This window comes from Ixodes scapularis, unplaced genomic scaffold, assembly GCF_016920785.2.
Source record: "Ixodes scapularis isolate PalLabHiFi unplaced genomic scaffold, ASM1692078v2 PGA_scaffold4__175_contigs__length_147842914, whole genome shotgun sequence".
Lineage (NCBI taxonomy): Eukaryota > Metazoa > Arthropoda > Arachnida > Ixodida > Ixodidae > Ixodes > Ixodes scapularis.
The window spans coordinates 59096972-59118731 of record NW_024609879.1 but is presented as its reverse complement, the minus strand read 5'-3'; the positions used below and the strand labels follow the sequence as shown (position 1 = coordinate 59118731).

Here is a 21760-nt window from a genome sequence, read left to right as displayed (position 1 = left end):
CTATATGGACTAACCACTTTAATTGTTAGCGAATCGTCCAGCATCTGGTAAACATACCCTACCGAAAAATCCGGTATAACTTTTCCCTATCCGGATTATGGAACCGGAAATTTGTTTCTGGAAACCCAAAATCCAGATTGTAGACAAAGGAATAATTTCTGAAAACCTAAACTCCAGATAGAATCCGGATAGAGTCCAGATAGCTTTCCGGTTCCATAATCCGGATAGCGAAAAGTTATACCAGATTTTTAGGTAGGGTACACCAACCACAGTTCACCAGCTTCCTCCTAAGTGCCTTCCGTTGACGTCCGAAAAAAGAAAAAAAAACACGGTAAATCCCGGCCAATCTGGTGATCTTCTGCTAAATTGTGGCTTTACTGGAAGTGAAAAGAGTCCCATAATCCAGTAAAATAGATTTTTACTGGAAATATACTTCCGGTACAAATCCGGTGACATTCTGATAAAAAATCTGGTGCCATTCCGATAAAAATCCGGTAACATTCCTGTAAAACAGCCGGTAACATTCCAGTAAAGAACCCGGTGACATTCCGGTAAGCTACGGCTTTACTGGAAGTGAAAACAGTCCCATAATCCAGTAAAATAGACTTTTACTGGAAATGACATTCCGGTAAAAAATATTTTTTAATAGGGTGGTGTATACACCAACCACAGTTCACCACAGTATACACCAACCACAGTTCACCAGCTTCCTCCTAAGAGCCTTCCGTTGACGTCCGAAAAAAAGAAAAAAACACGGTAAATGCCGGCCAATCTGGTGATCTTCTGCTAAATTCTGGCTTTACTGGAAGTGAAAAGAGTCCCATAATCCAGTAAAATAGATTTTTACTGGAAATACACTTCCGGTGACATTCTGGTAAAAAATCTGGTGCCATTCCGATAAAAATCCGGTAATATTCCTGTAAAACAACCGGAAACATTCCAGTAAAGAACCCGGTGACATTCCGGTAAACTACGGCTTTACTGGAAGTGAAAACAGTCCCATAATCCAGTAAAATAGACTTTTACTGGAAATATACATCCGATAAAAATCCGGTAATATTCCTGTAAAACAACCGGTAACATTCCAGTAAAGAACCCGGTGACATTCCGGTAAACTACGGCTTTACTGGAAGTGAAAACAGTCCCATAATCCAGTAAAATAGACTTTTACTGGAAATGACATTCCGGTAAAAAATATTTTTCAATAGGGATAACTCAGTTCTTTTCCTATGCAGCTGTGTTTAATGGGAATATTTTATTCTATGTTTCCTTCCAACCATTAGTTCCGAAGTACAGCCTCAAGCACGGCCCTAAGCACGGCCCCAAGCACGGCCCCAAGCACGGCCCCAAGCACGGCCCCAAGCACGGCCCCAAGCACAGAAAGAGATTGGCGACGGCGGTGCGGTTTCCTTGGGTTTCAGTCTCTCAGAGATTCAGAGCAGGCACTGCAGGACCTATGTGGTGTCACAATGACTATTTTCAGCCTCCTACTGTGTCTGACACCCGCAACCAGGTACAGAAGTAGTGATATTCCGGCCGATGACAAACTCGTTCTCTTCTTAATGAAACTTAAGTTGGGGATCCTTTACACCGCACTGGCCGCTCTCCTTTCCGTCCACAAGACCACAGCTTCTCGGATCTTTAGGACCCTACAGGACAATGTTAGTGTGAGGCTTGAACGATGGGTATTTGTGCCAGCCCGTGAAATTATCAAGGAGTCGCTACCACCAGCCTTTAAAACGCACTACCTAAATTGCACATTCATTATTGATTGTACAGAAATTAGAACTGAATCTCCATCTGACCCTGAGCAACAGCACTACCTGTACTCCAGCTACAAAAGTGGTTACACCATCAAATTGCTGATTGGCATAATTCCGAATGGCATGATTTCATTTATATCTAAGATCTATGGGGGCCGACAAAGTGACTTCCACATAACTGTTAAGTCTGAATTTTTGTCTCTGGTTCAGCCCGGTGATGTTGTTTTAAGCGACAAGGGCTTTCCAAGCATCCGAACTACCGTGGCTTAAAAGAGTGCTGTCCTCGTCGTGCTGCCATTCTCAAGTGCTGGTCAGCAGTTTTCTCAGGAGGACATGGACAAGACTTACCATATCGCACAAGTTCGCATTCATGTAGAAAGGCTAATACAGAGGCTCAGAACTTTTCCCATTCTAAAGCACAGAGTTCCAGTCACGCTTATCCCACAGAAGAACCAGGTTGTTCAAGTTTGCTCAGCACTTGTCAACATGCAGGCACCCATTTTAAAAAAGTAAGATGTCTCCTTCTAAGACAGATTGAGCATGTTGGTAAAGTGCACATAGCCCAGGAAGGAAGGGAAATAAAGGATGTACACAGTGCAACTCCCCCACTAGATAGAGTATTTATTTGCACCGAAGTTTGTATAGTAACAGACAAACTTCAGTGGAAATAAACATTGTCTCTAGTTGGAAGTTGTACCGCGTCTGTCCTTTATTGTTCCCCATTCCTAAGCTACATTTCTCATTTTCCATGCCAAAATTAGGACATTCAGCTTTATTTCCTTTAAGCAAGCAGGATGCAGGATATTTATATTTTCTCAAAGCATGCGTTAACCTCTCATGGACAACCATTTAAAGGATCTGTGCAGCGATTTCAGGGCTTTGCTTTAATAATTCTGGAAGGTGATGCCTGACACTTCTGCAGTGAACTACAGAAAACAGATTTTGCCTAGATACCCTAATTTTTATTTAAAAAAAATGAAAAAGTTCCAGGTTCTTGCCGCCTCTCAGCTCGTACATCGTCTTCCGGGTCACGTGCACAGTGACGTCACTTGAGTAGGCGCGGGGTTCCGGAAAAGTTCTCTATTTAGAGCCATCAGCGAGCAGCGAGAACTCATCCGCTCGCGACCGCGTGACCACGTGCTGGCGGACGCCCCGCGAAATATACGGTGAAAGGAGGAAAATCTCATCCGGGTCCGGCCATACCCGTCCTTGCCCGTCCGGCGCTGTCCCCCCCCCCCCCCCCCTCCGGCTATTGGCGGCTATTCGCGGTTTTGTGGACCTAGGATAGATAGCGCCACTAAAACTCCGTATAATAAAAGTTTTGTCGATGATACGAGGGTTTTTACGCATTTATATATACGTTAGAACGACAAGATTTATAGAAAAGTTACCTTTTATCCAGCAGGTATTCGCACAATGTGCTATCTTTTTTACAACTACCCAAGTGACGTGACGCCGCTTGTTTCTCATGGCCGCCGCTCGTGGCTGCAGGACGGGAAATATTCTAAGTTTTGCCTCGCTTTTACGCGGCGGAATCACAACAATTTGATGAAAGGAGGAGTGTTTTCTGTCATTTTTGACACAGTCAACAATATCAAAAGCAGAAGATGCCAATTCTTTCAACGTTAAAATCGTTGCACAGCTTCTTTAAGTCTTTTACAGTAGGCCCCACAGATCATACTTTAGGTGGAAATGTCTTTCAGTCTGTGTTTTCATGTGACATAAAAGTAGGCAGGTTGCCTCCAAGATACCGATCTCACCAACCAGTTCGGCTACGCTGCTGCGGTGCGTAGTGGGAACTTTAGTTTTTCTGCATTTGAGACAACCTCACCTAAGCTCTGCATGTGCAGAGCACGAGATAGCATGAGCGGTATCGTGCACTGCTGGTTGCCGCCTGAAAACTAGAGTTATAGCAGAATCACCCGTGAAACCAGTCTATTTGACAGAATTGCAGTGAAAGTACCATGTGAGGGATCGCCAGACAGTGTGTACTTGCTTTCACCTCAAGAACCGTAGTAAAAAAAGTTATATATACATAGCATAACTAATTTCATTATATATGTGGCAGTTTATGCACTTTTATGGGCATACAAGGTGTATTTTTTTTTCATAGTTTATGACGGCACGCAGCCTTCAAATGTAAGAAAATGTTTTTCTTTTACTCTCAACCAAATTTTGTAAGCAAAAAGGCTGGAAGTACACCTAAGCACTTCTTATGAGTTGTGAATGCGAAAGCATGCATGTCATTATTTCGCTTCCTTATATAGTCTGCAACATACTTGCGTCGACGGCGGAGAGCACGTTTAGGTGCCGTTTGGCGCGGCTTCAAAACTGTTGATGTCGGCTCGCTCCATGGGACAGTTAATGTTTTCTCTTTAAAACTTTATGAAGTGTTTGAATTATATGCAAAACACTTTTTTTAGAATCCGAGTAAAAAATAATATTCACTTGCTCAGTGGTAATCTAGTTAGTTGGAGTGTTGCCCCATTCGAGTACTGAAATTGGTTTGTAACCTTGTGCCCGAATCACTCATTTGTACCTGATTTCGTGTTCAAGATTTGTTTGGCACTTGCAACTAACCACCACCTCGTAAAGGTAGACAGACCTTGCACTGCCTAAACGCTCAATACGAATTTGCTTGCAACTTAAACGAACATCGCTATGTGTACTGCTTAGAGTTTTGTTTTATAAAGTGTAACCAGTCTGATCAAGGTCCTTCTTTTACGTCCTACAATGTGCCAATGTTAAAACCACCATTTTGTCTTGGTGAAGGTTACGACGGCTAGTCATGCATGGATGACAAATCGAATATGAATGGTAAAGAGAAAAAAAACACTCCAGTCTGGAATCCAGTGAGTTTAACGTAAACTCTGCACGCAGTGGAAGTCACTGTCACCGGAATCGTAGACTGAAAGCAGTTTTGTGTACAAAAAAACTTTATTTGTAAAAGCAATACAGTGGTCCGAAATACCTTTTCCTGAACATAAAAATTAGACTAGTACACGTAGCATTTCAATTTTCCTTTTGACATGTTTTCTGCTGTTACACTTTCATCTGTGCAATAAATGCGACATGTGTTTCATAAACATTGAAAACCTCATTTGCAAATAATTGGGAAAAAATAGGTGAAGTAAAAATGTTCTAGTTTCGGGATGGTCTCTGCAAGAAATCCATCCTCTCTTTTCACCAGGATGGACTCTGAGCCTTTTGGGCTATAGACATGAAATACTGCCTTCTGCAGGTTCAGCACATACAGCTGAACCTGCACTTGGGTGTAGTACGGGTGAGGTGGCTCAAGTGACAGATCACCTTCTCTGTATACAAGGTAGGGAACATTGCACTGACTTTCGGCACGATCCAGAATCGGGCAGTCCTGGCAGGTTTATGGGCATTTAATTTCTACCAGCACCGTCTCACCGTCTACCATCATGAGGCTGACTGGGCTAAGCACAGCCAGGGCTGCTGGGGCATCACAACGAAACCTGTCTGATATTGCACAAAGTGAAAACCTTGTCGCACTATTGACCCAGGGTGATGAATATCAGAAAAAACATCTACCTAGAAAATTGGCGTGCCTAGCTTCTCCTGCAGCTCTTCTCTTGCGGTACCTTCCTTCTGGATACCTGCACGCATATTAAAGAGAGAAAGGCGACAGAATGCAAAATCATGCCTGCATTCGCTACTCCAAAGGTGACATGCCGTTACAGTGTACTACTTTGCTTAACAAGATCAACCAGAACAATATCCATGTTAGAAAAGTTACACAAAGCACTTGGCTTCTATAGACCAGAAATTGTTATGTTCCATTCGTGCTGCCATTTTTGTCGATGCTGGTACCACCGACAATAGCAGGGCTGGGCAGGTATTCAGAATGAGCTTTTTAAAGCTTTTTGCAGATCGCAGTGCAGGAACGACAGAAACGCATAAGCATGAAACACCAAGAACACCGATGCCAAGGTTGCCGCAAAATGCAGGAACCATAACCGCAGTACCCCTTTCATCATTCGCATGCTACCGGCACGAGCCGATGTAAAAAAAATTAACCTTGGCGATAAAAGCATTACCTGAGGCTATATGCTCGTACCGAAAACCTCCAGAAGTTGTGCACTATTAATACAACAAAAAAGGAGGGCAGAAACAGATGAGATCGCTGGGAGCGAGGGTTTCGGTAAATGGTCTATGCATTTGTTGCCACCTGATCATGTCATGCGTGGCTGGGGCCGAAACGTGAATATATGTGCATATTACCATACTGCACAGCTTTGTTTGAGAAGTGTTTTGGCCGGCCCATGCTTCTGGCTAAGGCTTCATAATCGCCTCCTCTGGTGCGGATGGGCTTGGCCGTGGTGCTACTAATGCGTATGCGGCGCTCTTCATGCCACCTGGAGGTGTTAATCAGGCAGGAAGCAAACAGCCAAGCAGAGAGCATCACATTAAAGCTTTCTGAATGCACTGTAAATAATGTCAATTGCAGGAAACATGCATCATGAATTTCCCAAGTTGCAACTTTAATAGCAGATATTTTCAGCCAGACATCTTGCATATGATGGCGAATGGACCAATTGCTATATTACCCACGCATTAAGGAGAATGCAGGAATTGGTGTTTCATGCGCCATACGCGCACGCCTTCCCCCTATAAAAGATTCGAAGTAAATAACCAAAATAAAGCATTGACGAACGAGCGTGCAAGATGCCATTTGTTTTAGGCTTTTGCTTTAGAAAAGTTACTACTGCTGATGCCAGCACGTGCGGGGCGTGGAACACCAATCTCTGCATTCTCCTTGATGCTTGGGTAATATAGCAGTAGTTCTATTGTGCCATAAGCCAGTGGCACCAGTATATTTGAATGATCAATATATCATCCTTCGTTTCTATTGGCATGATCCATTAAACTTTAGTTGCCACAAAAGTCATTCACAGCATGGCATGCATCACAGTGGAACTCTGAAGGCACCGTTTGCAGGCATGCAAGTCGGCAGGCTAGAGGAAGAAAGCTTTGAACAGATTCATGTCACATAAATACTTTGCATGCAAAAGTGAGACTAAATGTTGAAGAGCAATAGAGTACAATCAGAAACACTGCAAGGAATCAACTTCCAAATGGGGTTGAAAAGCCCATTGCAGCAAAGATTAGATTTGGCTGTAACATGCTTGAAAGGCAGATAGTCGAGAACATGCCGTGGGTTCTGGGATTGACCTTCGGTGTCCAGGGCCATATCCTCCACGTTGCACAAAAGCAGGACATGTGCGACGTACTGATCTTGGAGCCTGTCACTAAGTGCAGCGAAAAAGTCAAACGCTTTCAGAGAGATCCTCAGGCCCACAAAGGAAGCTGCCATGTGGTGGAACACCTGGCGAGGTTCCTTCATGGCTGCAAGGAGCCCCACAAGCCTTTCTTTGTCCACAACCCGGGAGACCTGGGTAACCATGGAGTTGAGGACATCTCTGCATATGGTGTCATCAACACTCCTGGCAGAAAGTTTTAGAATTTCTACAAGGGGCCTTCCACCTCTGGCAAATGCTCCAAAATAATTGAAGGTGAAGCAGGTCGAACATCTGGCCATGTGCTTCTTGGACCTAAAACAAAAATAAAGGCTTCATATTGGCATCAAGCTGAACATCACACAATAGTGCCCTAAAATGGGTGCTGTATATAATTGTATCAACAAATGAAATGATATTCCCCGTGAATAATGCACGGCCAAGGCAATTGTGAACCAATTGTAAAGAATTTACCTAGGCTGATCTGTTACTACATACCAAGTTTACTACCTACTCATGCTCAAACCTCACTAGAGATTACTATTTCTCACGGAACGAGAGGCTGCCTCCTTGATATTTAGATCTAATGCACCACCAGTAAGCTACTGAGTGAAGTACGAGAAAAATAACCTGGGAAGAAATCCACGCGGGGTTTGTTTGTGGCATACACTGGTTTGTGGTTTGGTCTGCTTCACTGTTGAGGCCGGCTGGTGCATGAGGAGTCTTCGGTAGTATTAACAAAAAAACATACTGCAGCGCAGTGCTTGCACCGACCCTCGGCACCACCCCGGCAGCTGCAGGTGGCAGTGGAAATAGCCCGCGGGGACGTTGAAAGCTAGAGGAGAACAACGGAATGTTCTTGTAGCTTCATTCAGCAACCAATCTTAGCACGCAAATGTAATCCGCAACGTTTAAACACTACGATAGCCGAAATAGAGCTCCAGCAGGGACCGTACTGTTCGCAGCACGTTTTTTGCACTCGAAGCTCACCTATTACCTGACCAAAAAAAAATGGACCACTGTGACTACAAATCGCCCTCGTAACGAGTAGAAAATAAAATGTTACGAAGAAGAGGAAGAAGAGGACGAGCTAGAGATGCCACGGCTGTGGCGAGCTCCGTCTTTTTAGATCAAAAACTCCGGTGTGATTGCACCGAAGGCACTGATGACGGTGCCGAAGCGGTCGTGTCCCGCATGGGATCCGTGAGCAACCAAGACTCCGGCGCCGTCGCATCGACGCGCCGCAGCTGCCCGATGCCGGTCGCCGAGGAGCTACAAGGCAGCACCCAGGGTGGCTCAACCACCCCACAGATACACCGGGTAAGCTCCTTTCATGGAATGGAAGTAGTTGAAGTAGAAGGTACAGATATTACACCAGAACAAGTAACGAAAAAAGCGGGATGGCTTGACAGCTACCGCAACAGGAATCGTAGAACCCTCGCGCAGCTTGGCCTAACAGCAGAAAAAACAAGCAAAACAGCTGGAGCCGGCGCAGTGCGTACCAGATATTCTACCAAGAAACCACAGCTGCCGCGACAGCTGCAACTGCCAAGGGAAGATATAAAGATCATCGTACGTCCCCGCGACGGGCTTAATATTTCAAAACTAAACGACGCGCTAATTCGAGATGGAGTACTGCGTGCCGCAACAGTAACAATCGCTGAGGCGGAAGACGACATATATCGCTCCTGCATGGGACAAAATATCATAGTAATCAGCACTCCAAGTTTGGCAAACGCTGAGAAATACAATCGAATCAGAGAACTCCAATTCGGAGACACGCACTACGAAGCCACAGCCTACGCAACCCCCCCAGCAGACACCTCCAAAGGCGTAATCCACAATATTCCGGATTACGACACTGCGGAAGACATCACCAAAAGCCTCATCTACAAGAAGAACCCCCCCATCCTGCAGGTCCGTCGTATGGGAAACACCAACTCAGTCATCATCATCTTTGAAGGCCCAAAGGTACCATTCTACGTCTACTACAGGGGCGCGGAGTACCGCTGCTACCTCCACAAGAAAAAAGTCGGAGTGTGCGGCGCCTGCGGCCGCATCGGTCATCACGCGGACGTATGCCCGACCCCTGACAAGCAACAATGCATAGAATGTGGTGCCCAAAACCCCACGGACAATCACAACTGTAACCCCAGCTGTGCGCTATGTGGCAAAGACCACCCCACGGGAGACCAGCGCTGCCGGAAACACTTTCAGACGCCTTTCCTCATCAAACAGCGCCAGTGGGAAAAACGGCGACAACAGCAGCAAGCATTACACACCCGGAGCGACGGAGACAGAGACTCATTGCTATCAAGTCAAGACGGCAAAAAAGCAGCGGAGACCCAACGTTCCTCCCGATCCAAATCAAGGAACACGGCCAAAAGCCGCAAGGCATCTCAAACCAGATTTCCATCGGAACATAGACCCCAAGCGAAACAAGAAAGCAAGAACTCAAACAACAACAAGATGAGCTGGGCAAGTGCAGTCTCCCAGCCTAAACCCACTATGACAGAAAACCCGACCCTCCCCTCATCTCACAACAGTGAGCTTACTAAAATCAAAAAAATGCTCGAAACACTACTAGCAGAGAATAAGGCCCTGAAGGCCGAGATCGCTCAACTCAAGGCAACACCGCCTGAAACGGCTGCACCCGCCGATCCAGAAACGACCCCTATAGAAATTGATGCACCCCCGTTAGTTGTAGAACCTACAGCACAAGATGCGGAATCAGATTCTGATATCGAACACCTACCCGCAAAACGCGGAGCGGTAGAACAATCCCCTCATTCCCAGGAGACGACCGCCCGCGCCGGCAACTTTAAGCGTAATATCAGGGAAGACATCATCATAGATAAAATCACCAGGGTCATTGATCTCAAATTCGAAGTAATTCATAAAAACTTCCACACCATGATCACACAATTTGGCGAGAATTGTAATGCCAGAATTACGGCCCTAGAAAACGCGCAACAGAGGCCCAGCGTAGGGCCCATTAAAGTAACTAAGCTTTACAGCCGCCCGACTAATGATGGCCAGGATTAGCGGTAAAAACACTACGCACATCATATGGCAATGGAACTGCCGCGGATTCCGCCGTAAGAGGGGAAATCTCCAGCAGTTCCTACAAAATAAAAATTCCGAAATGCCAGACATAATTGCTCTTCAAAAGACGGGGGGGGGGGGGGGGGGGCAGGTCAAATTATCAGGCTATACGTCCTTCTGTCTGGATGTATCGGGCACAGGCAACGCGACACTCTCTAGGTTAATCAAACGAAATATACCGGCGCTCCTGCACCAGACCGGCATTGCGTCGATAAAACACGTCCTAGTAGAAATTATTCCTACAGCAAAGCGAAGAACTGGCAGTCTGTTTGTGCTCAACATATACAGCAACCCTAAACAGCAACACCGATTTCTCAGTCTATTCAGGAAAGCAATACAAGTAGCAAACAAACAGCCCCTAATCATAGTAGGAGATTTCAATGCGCACTACTCTGCATGGGGTTATTCCACCGATCACCGCAAGGGCCGCCTATTATGGCTAGACGCACAGCAGGAGCAACTAACGTTGCTTACAGACCCGACACATCCCACTCGCATGGGAAACTGCGTCAGCGTGGACAGTACACCAGACTTAACCTTCACAAAAAACGTGTCAGGTGCCATATGGTTCAACACGCAAGAAAACTTAGGAAGTGACCACTTCATAGTAGCCACCAGAATCCAAACGGGTCCCGCCAAACCTAAAGGCAGAGGAATCCACCTCACGGACTGGGACGCTTTTAGGCAATCACAAAGAAACAAGAACGAAACTAGCGTTTCTGAGATAATAGACATAAAGGCATGGGTCGACACCTTACAACAAAATGTTATGCAGGCGACCAAAACCATACCAGAAGAAGCTAATATCCAGGCGGCAGATGCCAAGCTACTTCACATGTGGGAAGCAACAGCTAGTTTACAAAGACGACTAAACCAACACAAACTGAATAGATCCCTGCGTAAACGCCTAACAATCTTAAACAAACAAATTGAAGACTATGCGGACCAACTAACACGCCAAAACTGGAATAGTGCGTGTGATGGCATAGAAGCGCAAATAGGCATGGCCAAAACATGGCGCATACTAAGATGCCTACTCGATCCCGAGAACAGTAAGACTACGCAGAGGCACAACCTCAGCAAAATAATCCATACTTACCCGGGATCAGACAAAGACCTAATCAATGAACTCAAAAAACGATACCTCGGAAACCATACCAAAATGCCCTTGCCCTCATACACGGGCGACCCAAACCTAATAATGGACGAGCCTATTACGGCAGCAGAAGTACGCGAGGCCATGCATGTTCTACGAACGCACTCCGCTCCTGGTCTAGACCGAGTAACAAACAAAACCATAAGAAACCTGGACGATGATTCCATAGAAGCACTAACCAAGTATTTCAACAAATGCTGGGAAACTGGCCATATTCCTGAACAATGGAAGGAAGCTAAAATTGTAATGATACCAAAGCCAGGCAAGAGGTTGCAGCTAGAGAACCTAAGACCCATCTCGCTCACCTCCTGCCTAGGCAAACTCCTGGAACACATCATCCTTACTCGCTTAAACAAACACATGGAAGACCACGACCTGTACCCTCACACGATGATTGGATTCAGGCCCAAATTGTCCACGCAGGACATTATGCTTCAAATTAAACACCAGATAATAGGCGGTTATCACACCTCAGAACTCGATACCCGAGCCATTCTTGGCCTTGATCTAACCAAAGCCTTTGATAATGTTCACCACGAAACCATCCTAACCCAGCTAAACAAACTAGGAATTGGCTTCAGAGCTTACAATTATATAAAAGACTTTTTTACAGACAGGACACTCACTATTACCGTCGGTGGGATAACCTCGGAGAGCATTTCGCTCGGGAATAGAGGGACACCCAGGGGTCGGTCCTACCTCCTTACCATTTTAATATGGCCAAGCTAGGATTGCAAAGCAAGCTAGACAAGATCCCCAAACTACATCATAGCTTATATGCAGACGACGTGACACTCTGGGTAACCGGAGGAAGTGACCGAGAAATACAGGAAACTTTACAAACCGCGATCGATGTAGTCAACGAATACGTAACACCTAAAGGACTCTCCTGTTCCCCACAAAAGTCAGAGTTATTACTGTATACACCTACGTGCAGAGGTAGAAAAACTTCCTCCATACCCCCTCAAATCACGCTCAGATCTAACGGACTGGACATTCCAATAGCATCGAGCATCAGGATCCTTGGACTTAGAATACAGACCAATGGACACAACAATGAAGCGATAAAGGCGCTGGACTCACATGTGCACCAAACGACAAGACTCGTTTCGCGCATCGCCAACAGACATCACGGCATGAAAGAAGGTAATCTACTCAGACTGGTACAGGCTTTCGTTATAAGCAGAATAGTCTACGCTATTCCATTCCTGCAACTAAAGAATGATGAACGTTCCGAAATTAACCTCATGATCAAGAGAGCCTATATGCAGGCTCTACACCTCCCAATTACCACCACGAACGAAAAGTTTGAGGCTCTAGGAATACACAATACTCTTGACGAGCTCATAGAAGCCCAAAGAATTGCCCAGCTGGAGAGACTCTCACAGTCCCCGACGGGGCAACATATTCTCCAATCACTCGGGATTACATGCAGCACCCAATTCGGACCAAAGCTGGACATTCCCATAGAGCTCAGAAAAGACATACACGTCCCACCATTACCTAAAAACACCCACCCTCTGTACAACCAAGAACGCAGAAAGGAAAGAGCCAGAGCCTTACGAAAGCGCTTTGCTAATTCTAAAGACGTGGCCTATGTAGACGCGGCCGAGTATCGTGATCGAGACGCCATGGTAGTGGCTGTACTTGATCAACAAAATCAAACCATCGCTGCAAGCTCAGTCATTACAACCTCGCCGGAGGTCGGGGAGGAAGTCGCAATCGCCTTGGCATACGCTTCATCCTCAGCCAAATTCATAGTCAGCGACTCAAAGTCAGCTATACGAAACTTCGCGAAAGGGCGCATTTCGCCCGAAGCCCTCAAAATTTTAGTCCAGGCACCCGAAACCCGGCGCAGAGGGACACAACTCGTTTGGGCACCGGTGCACTCCGGTCTCCCGGGAGACGAAGCTGCTCACAATGCGGCCCGAGAATTAACCATCCGCGGCCGCAAGACAACCTTTCACGATGAGCAGCTCGAATCCCTTCGTCGTTCAGGTAGGGACGGATAGTGTCCTATAAGGAGGTCCTGCAATACTACAGACAGGGCAGGGGAGCATTACCCCGCCGCTCACAAAAATTTAGATAAAAAGCAATCAGTTACTTGGCGCCTTTTACAAACGCACACATTCCCAAACCCAGTGACATATAGTCATCTGTGTCCAGGGCTATATACAGCAGATTGTAAATTATGCGCAGGTAGGGCCGATCTTCACCACATCATGTGGGCGTGTCCCCTGATAAGCACTCAAAAGCGCACCAGCTCATTACCTCCTCTTCCCATTACCACCTTAGAGGAGTGGGAGACTGCACTGCTTAGCTCAGACCCGGATCTCCAACTTCGGGTCGTCCAGATGGCCGAAGACGCCGCCAAAGCCCAAGGCCTGGCCGCCGCCTGAGGAAGAAGAGGACGGGCACTCCCACTCCCCTCCTCTCTAAACCCCATCTTGGACAAAATAAAGTTTACTACTACTACTACTACGTTTACGCAAAATGTAAACAAACACCGCTCACCTGCAAAGTGATGTCGTAAACGACGTTCTGTCGCACTTGGGACACACACTTGGCCTTCACTTCGTTGGTAGAGCCGTCGACTATCTCTTCAACGGAGAACACGTGCTGCCGTAGCTTTTCACCCTTCTTTTGATTTGACCCCCGAAAGAATTCGCCCAGGTTTTCTATTTTTTCAAAACCGCACCGCAACAGATACATGATAACTCCGCACTACTCCTCTGTTTACCGATGCTGACTGAAGCGACTAACGCGATCTATTTTCGGTTTTTCCTCCATAGACGGCGCCACCGTCGCACTTTCGGAGCGCCATCTAGTTCGGCGCTTCGTTTCTCTAAAAACGAAGAGCATGAAGTCAGTTGTGTATACTGATTCACTTAGTTCACTGAAAGCGCTCTCATCACTAAATACCTTTAAACAACCAATAATCATAGAGTTGCAGAATAAAATCATCGATGCTTCCAAGAGGAATATTGAAATAGTCTTTTGCTGGGTCCCTAGCCATGTTTGTATACCGGGTAATGAGGAAGCAGACCTTGCAGCCAGTTCTGCTGGTGACAACGAAGTCGGACTGCATGACATTCCATATAAAGACTGCCACAGCCTTTTAAGGTATTGTATAAGGGAGAAATGGAGTGGGAGAGTGCACGACACCGTGAGAGCTTTTATGAGGCTGTCCTGTGTCGGCTATGGATAGGCCATACGCACCTCACCCATGAAATCTTTTGCGCAGGGAGGAAGCCCCAGAGTGTGAGCAATGCAGTAATCCTTTATCTGTCGCACACATATTACTAGAATATCCTGCCTACGACCCAAACCAACGGAAACATTTTTCTCATCTATATAAAGAGCATGCGCCTTTAAACCTCTCTATTTTGCTGGGCAACGAACCATTAGTTCCACATCACTGCTTTTTTAGCTTCTTGAAAGCTATCGGCCTTTTACACCGACTATGATTTTACAGTCAACTTCGTGCTCATAACTACTTACAAGTCGTACATATAATTTTAATCTATCATCGACTACTAAAGTTCTATCCTCTTTGAAACTCTATCTGCAATAGCGTATGTACCTGGCGTATCATAGCCTAAGATGCTTTTGCGCCATAAAACCCCAACCAACCAACCAACTAGGCCTGTCTAGCGCATACTTTTTTTACGTAAGGAGCGTGGCCTATGAAGCTGAGGCTCGGCGCTCGGCAGCCAAATAGCCGGACATAATGGTTGCTTTCTGTCGTGCTTTTGGCTGCGTGCACACTCGAAGTTCGCGAGATGTATAATCGTTCTACACTTTTTCTAAAAGTGTGTTTCTCGACACGGTGGTGGCCTCGTATACCGCTCATTTTTTTGCAGACTCATGTCAGGCTTATTTTGTGCCTAGTAATGCACGCAAAATACCAAAACTGATGTTTTGCATTCTCGTCTTGCAAGTATTCCGAAAAAGGTAGTGACGTAGAGGTTAACCTGGCGGTTTAGGTAGTCTTTAAGAGTTGATGAACGACGTATTTAGATTGTTGTAGCTTCCAGAGTCGAAGCTGGCGGAGATCTATCGTCTACGTCGTCTTCTTTGCCGTTGGGCAGCTGACCGATTCTACGTGCTCGAGATCTCGCTGTAAGCGTAATCCTATTTATGTAGTATTCAACAGTGTTCATCCGTGTGTACTGTAGTGAACATTTCAGTCCCGACATATCAATATTTTCTTGTTATCAACCAGGAAAACGCAATATCTGTAAACACTTCCCGACAAAGAATGAAAACCAGAGCTCGCCGTTCGTTTTGACCAATAGACCTATCTGACACTTTCACAGCTACCACAATGACAGGCTACCGCAATGACAATTGTGGTAGCCGTGAAACGCGAACTTAATCGCGCCGCTGCTTGGCGGCGACGCGACTGACCTGTGTGAGTCAAATGAATCTCAAAGAGACACAACGACCAGTTATAGATTGCGCGCGTCGCTGTTTCGCAACATGTGACTTAATGACAAGTTCCTATGAGTTGCCAATGCTCTACCTTTTCTCTCCAACTCTTCCTTCACATACGTTGATTGATTGACACCCTTCCGCATATTTGCGGCCAACTATTTTAACAAACCCCTCTCACATCTTTCTTTCCCCCTTCCCCGTTGCCTATGCAAGTTTTTCCCCTTCCTAGAGGATAACAATCTGCGTAAGCGTTAAACCCCTTTTCCCGTTTTGTACAGCCCCCCTTCTCCTCACCAACCGTCTGGAGCGTGCGTGACGCAGCCATAGTTGTACTTCACAGGAGGCAGCGGTAGTGCACGAGACGGCTCGTGATCGATACCCGCAAGCCTTCAGCGGCGTTGATTCTCGTGCAGAAAGACTAGAGCTCCCGCAATGCATTGCGCCAGAAGAGGCGTAGCGAAACCGGCGGTGGGTCGGTCTATTACCTCAATCCCGGTTCATACATCTGCGTTCCGAGCGACAGAAACAAAACGAACGACATGACACCGGTACGATTCTTTTCGCATTGCAGGCATAGGTCGGCATTTTAAGCTGTCCTCACTCAAACTCACGATCACCACTTTTTCATCAATCAGAACTCACGCCCACTCACGATCACGATTTATTCAAAATAGGGTCATCACCCGGACTCACCCTCACGGTTCAACGCAAAACCAGAACTCACACGCCGTCATCATCACGGTCGTCACGCTCACAGATCGTCACGGTCATCACGCTCACAGGTCATCACGAATCATCAGACTCACAGGTCATCACACTCACAGATCCTCACGGTCCTCACACTCACAGGTCATCACACTCACATATCCTCACGGTCCTCATACTAACAGGTCATCACGGTCTTCAAGGCACTCACACTCACAGCTCCTCACGGTCCTCACACTTACAGGTCATCATGCTCATCACACTCACTGGTCCTTACGATCCTCACACTCACAGCTCCTCACGGTCCTCACACTCGCAGGTAATCGCGGTCCTCACACTCACACAGGTGCTCACGGTCCTCACACAGGTCTTCACACTCATCACACTCACAGGTCATCACGCCTGCCGGTTGCTTTCTTTTTGCTTTTCTTTTGTTTCTGTCAAGCCGTTGGTTTGTCTTCGCGTGAGTCGTGCGGCGGGGAAACTACCCCGAGACAGTGAACTTTTGAGCCGCTAATCCAACTAATCCGATTTGAAAGAAATGTACTATATGTTAATGTTTATGCTCCGCACATTTCTACCAAATTTCGTAAACCAGGATGAATTACGAAACTAAATGCAAGCTGACGAAAGTGGGTGTGTTTAACTTTCGCCTGCTGGCAAGGGCGGCGGAAAAATACAAACGCGCCTTCCGACAGGTTACACAGACAACGTCGCATGATTAGAGCATCGCCTCGCTGTGCATTCATCGCTCACTTATACACAGATAAGCAATTACTACATCTATCACCCCCGTTTCTTTCTTTGTGCCACCCACACGTACTTCAACGGAAGCTTATGCAGAACGTATACATAGTAAATGAAGCAAAGCACAAGGAGGGTGGAAACCCGAAGGTTTTATTCTGAAGAGCAGCGCTTTTCGACCGCCGACGCCGGTCAGAAGCTGGTCACAAACTGTCAGGTCACGAGCCTCGGCGCAAGGCATGCGCTTCTCGGCTGGTCAGCCTCACGCGCGGAGCGCGTGAATGTCCGAGTACACAACAGTAAACATATGCATCGACCTTTTTTTTTTTCTCTCGGGGGGGGGGGGGGGGGGGGGGGGGAAGCGGTAATATTAGGTAGGATGGTTTCACGTGACAACGGTTTGAAATCTCACCATGATCCCTGTTGACAGTGGTGTCTGTCAGTTGTATGCTATTCTATGAACAGAGGCTGCGGTAGCCGAGTTTTCTTCTCACTCGAGTTGCTTCTGCTTTTGTTGATTGACCGTGCTTGCCGGAATAGGCTGCGATTTAGGGAATTATCGGCCGGCATTGTTTTTCAGTCATCTCGGCCTTTATAAAATACTGTCAGCATTTATTATCTTGATACATGCAGCCATCCTTGAATTGATTTCGTTTGGATTGGTTTGACTTTGGCATGACTTTGCTTGGTTTGGTTTGGGGGTTTGGGGCCGTCTCCATGTGGCTCTTTGTCGCGCTTTAGATGACGTAGGGCGCGCCACTTTCCATGTGGCAAGCCGCGTCATTCTTGACGCACAGTTTTATAATCGGCAATCAGTTCGTCGAACAAGGTTTCATAGACAGATTGTTTCAGCGACACTGCGATGTTTCATCGGAAGATCGTTTCTTCGACATTTGTTTCATCGATGTGTCATCCGAAGATCGTTTCTTCGACATTTGTTTCATCGATGTGCCATCCGAAGATCGTTTCTTCGACATTCGATGCTGACAGAGCTTACTACTCAGCCACCATATTACTACATCTCGTCGACAATTTGTTTTTTGTTTTCTTTTACTCGTACGTCTAGACGACATTTCTCTTTCTCTCTCTTTCATCGACGCGGCGTTGGCTCCTTGACGTCATGCGTTCTTCGCGTGTTCGCAGCGCACTACGGTGTCCGCTTCGTACAGGGCGCAGGTGGCGGAAGCACAAAAGCTCCTCACTCTGTGTACGCATGCAGTGCAGTGTGCTGTGCGTGGTGTTGGCTGTGGGCTTACGTCGCTTACGTTGCTGGAGTGGTGCGTGCGGTGCGGCGGCCTTTTGCACACGTATGGCCGTTTGGGCGCGTGCTCGGCCTGTCTAGCAGATATTTGTTTACGTATAAGGAGCGTGCCCTATATGAAGCTGAAACTCGGCGCTCAGCTGCCAGACGGCCGGACGTAATTGTGGCTTTCTGTCGTGCTTTTGGCCGCGTGCACACTCAAAGCTCGCGAGATGCTGAATCATTCTAAACTTTTTCTAAAAAGAGTGTTTCTCGACGCAGTGGTGGCTTATTATACCGCTTATTTTTTTGGAGAATCATGTGAGGCTTATTTTGTGCCCAGTAATGCACGCGAAATACCAAAACTCACGTTTTGCATTCTCGTCTTGCAAGTGTTCCGGAATAGGTAGTGACGTAGAGATTAATCTGTCGGTTTCGGTAGTCTTTAATAGAGCACTATATAGCTCCTACCGAGCAGAGTAACGCAATCCTTTGATCCGCGTGTTTCGCCGACAACATGGCCCACGGAGCAGCGCGGCGCGAGTAACCTGGTACTCGGGGTTCCAGGAGGCAGCCCGCCCTACGGGAAAATACATGGAGATCGACTCCTCACGGCTGATTAAAAAAATAAACGCCAACTTCACACTTTTCGAAACTAGTCTGTCGTGAAGTTGGTAAAGCACTAAACATTTTACGAAAGTTTTCATAATATCGGATACGTGTGAAAATTTTGAGAACGCAATTTCTAAGGCAATGGCGTTTGAAGCAGACGATTTTTGTACGCGGCGGTGATGGACTTTATGGATTGGCCGTAGTGGGTCACGTGGACGGTGCGACGTCACCGCGTCGTCTGCTGCATGATGTCGCTCAGGCAATTTTTTTTTTATTATGTCCTTAGATTTCACGCAACTTAGCGCAAATTATTCTAAACTGCTCTTTTATTATGTCAAAAACTATTGACGTTCCGCACGTCTCCACAATATTGAGGAAACAATGATTTTTTTCACGTTCCCTTTGCATTTCTGACCGGAATTGGAGCCCCCGGGCGTTCGCCGATAGTCGCCGAGAGATGGCGTTCTAGATTGCGCTACTCCAGAGCCGTATATAGGGAGAGTTTGGCCAGTGGGTCTGGCGACGAAGGCGCCGGAGAGGAGAAAAGTAAAGTAAAGGGAGGGGAGCGCCGAAGAAGCGAGAGAGAAAGAAGGGAGCAGTGAGGAGACGACCGCCATTTTTTGGCAACGCTGTCGGAGACTGGTTGGAGAAGAGCACTGCTAGTGCTGAGGCTACGCGTCGTCTGCTACGGGCCGACTTCTTTTTCGCCTAAATAAAAGTTTGTGGCCATGCGCCGAAAATCTTCATTAATTAGCTTTTTAACCCACCGAGGAATAACAGAATGTCATTTTCTTGCCAGAGCCAGTAATATAAAAGGCAATAATCGAGATTTAGATGCCGATCGCACGCATTCCGCCGGGAGAATGATCGAAGATTGCGGCCCTCTCCACTCAGGTGGGAGGAGCCGGGAGTTCACGCGCATGCGCTCATGCCTCTCGCCCTACGCCGTGTGCTGATTGGCTCACTCGGGAGGAGAGCGTTACAGCGGCGACATCATAGACTGACCAAACTCTCCCCATATACGGCTCTGCGCTACTCTGCTCCGAAAGAGCTATATAGTACTCTAGTCTTTAGAAGTTCAATGAACGAGGTATTTGCATTGTTGTGGAGTCGGAGCATGAGGAGTTTCAGCGAATATAGGTGGCGCTCCGATCGATCCAACATGGCGCAAAAGAGGAGGATAAATTTGCGACGCCCGTAGACCGGTAGCGTATAAATTAAACAAAGCGTGTCGTTCTCTGATTGTTCGCCGTGTACGAGATGATCATCATTTCAACCAAGACCTATCGTGATGCTACAAATGAATTGTTCAAGCCAGTCGAAGGCAAGAAATTTTGCCATAGTCAAGATATGTCTGCAAGTGTTCGACATGAGCTCTCACGCTGGTGCAGCTGTCATCAAGTTGAATCGAGTTTACGTGGGTCCGAAGAAAGGTGCATATCAACAATGTTGGCGCGTTAAAACTATGACGCGTACTTTATCTAAAACTACACTTATCGGTCTGCGGCTACAAACATTTTCGTTGACGTTGCTTAGATGAAGTAACCATTCAGGCTTGGCATTAAACAGTGTTGCGAACTCTTCGGTTCTAGTTACTTGTGCTAAAAAGCGGTTGGATGGAAAGTATGACAGCTCGAGCATCCAAGGGACGATTGAGGTCTTTATCCTGCGTTCTTTGTATGGAAAGAATGGTATTCTTGGTGTTATATTGCTATCAGCTGGTCGCCGATCGTCCTGTATTTATTCATAATGTAAACAAGCCCCGGAAGCGCCAATCTCATATTGATGACCTTGTGCACCCCTACAAGCCTCCTTATGGCTTTTGTGGAAAGCTTTATTGTAATAGAAATTGTCTTATCGGCCGTTCGAGTTGTATGCACCACGGTGATATCTGCCTGCTGTATGTGATGTGCAAAATAAAGAAGCCTGTATTAAATGCCAGAAGAAGAACAAAGGTAAGGCTTTTTTAACGTTTTTTTTCTTTTTACAAAACAGGGCAAAGCTTCTAAAACAAGAGCACCCTAAGCTGATATTTGAGTGTGCTCAAGAATGAATGGCAAAAGGTGCTTATGATAAGTGGTAGATGTACACAGTTGATTTTCTTTTTGCCTTTGCATTGTAAATTGGAAGATATGTATCAGCAGAAGGCACGTGTCCTTTTGAAAACGTATTTTATTAGGGCAAAAATAGGTTTTCATACACAACCGAAGAGTTCGTAAAACCATTTAATGCGAGGCCTGAATGGTTACATCATCTAAGCAACGTCAAGGAAAATGCTTGTAGCCGCAGACCGATAAATTTAAGTTTCGATAAAGTATGCGTTACAGTTTCAGCCTCAAACGCCAAGCATTATTGATATGTACCTTTCTTGATGACAACTGCACCAACGTAAGAGAGCCCACGTCGCCGAAAACTTGCACACATATCATGACTATGGTATGGCAAGATTTCTTGCTTGAAGCGAAGGTCATCTCGCTAGGACTAGCTACGACCACCCACCGCAGCGATGCAGGCGTCGAAGGGGTGCAACGCAGTCAGTCGCCGTCACCCCACTCTGCTCGTTTGACATTCACGGCTTTCCGCCCAGGTTCTTTGTTTGTACTTGGCACCAAGTGTTATTTTCTGTGCTTGTGTCTGTGCTCAGTGACTCGATATGGGCCTCAAGAGCAGTTCTTCAGGCTCAAAAGCAGTCGCCGAAGATCTTGTGAAGAAAATACCACCCAGGAAAAAAAGC

The 21760-nt window shown here is 46.5% G+C and overlaps 1 protein-coding gene and 1 pseudogene across 1 annotated transcript; both read left to right on the top strand.

The window, feature by feature from the left end:
* The first annotated feature begins 1469 nt into the window (after positions 1–1469).
* Positions 1470–2276, top strand: LOC115321731 (annotated as a pseudogene).
* Positions 2277–8281: 6005 nt separating this feature from the next.
* On the top strand, positions 8282–10072 carry LOC121048322. Its single transcript, XM_042293497.1, has one exon. The coding sequence runs from the start codon at positions 8282–8284 to the stop codon at positions 10070–10072; it is 1791 nt and encodes a 596-aa protein (XP_042149431.1).
* The last annotated feature ends 11688 nt before the right edge of the window (positions 10073–21760 follow it).

Bases quoted from the DNA above. Each gene is read 5' to 3' on its own strand.
- LOC121048322 (XM_042293497.1), top strand. From the start codon at position 8,282: ATGCCGGTCGCCGAGGAGCTACAAGGCAGCACCCAGGGTGGCTCAACC.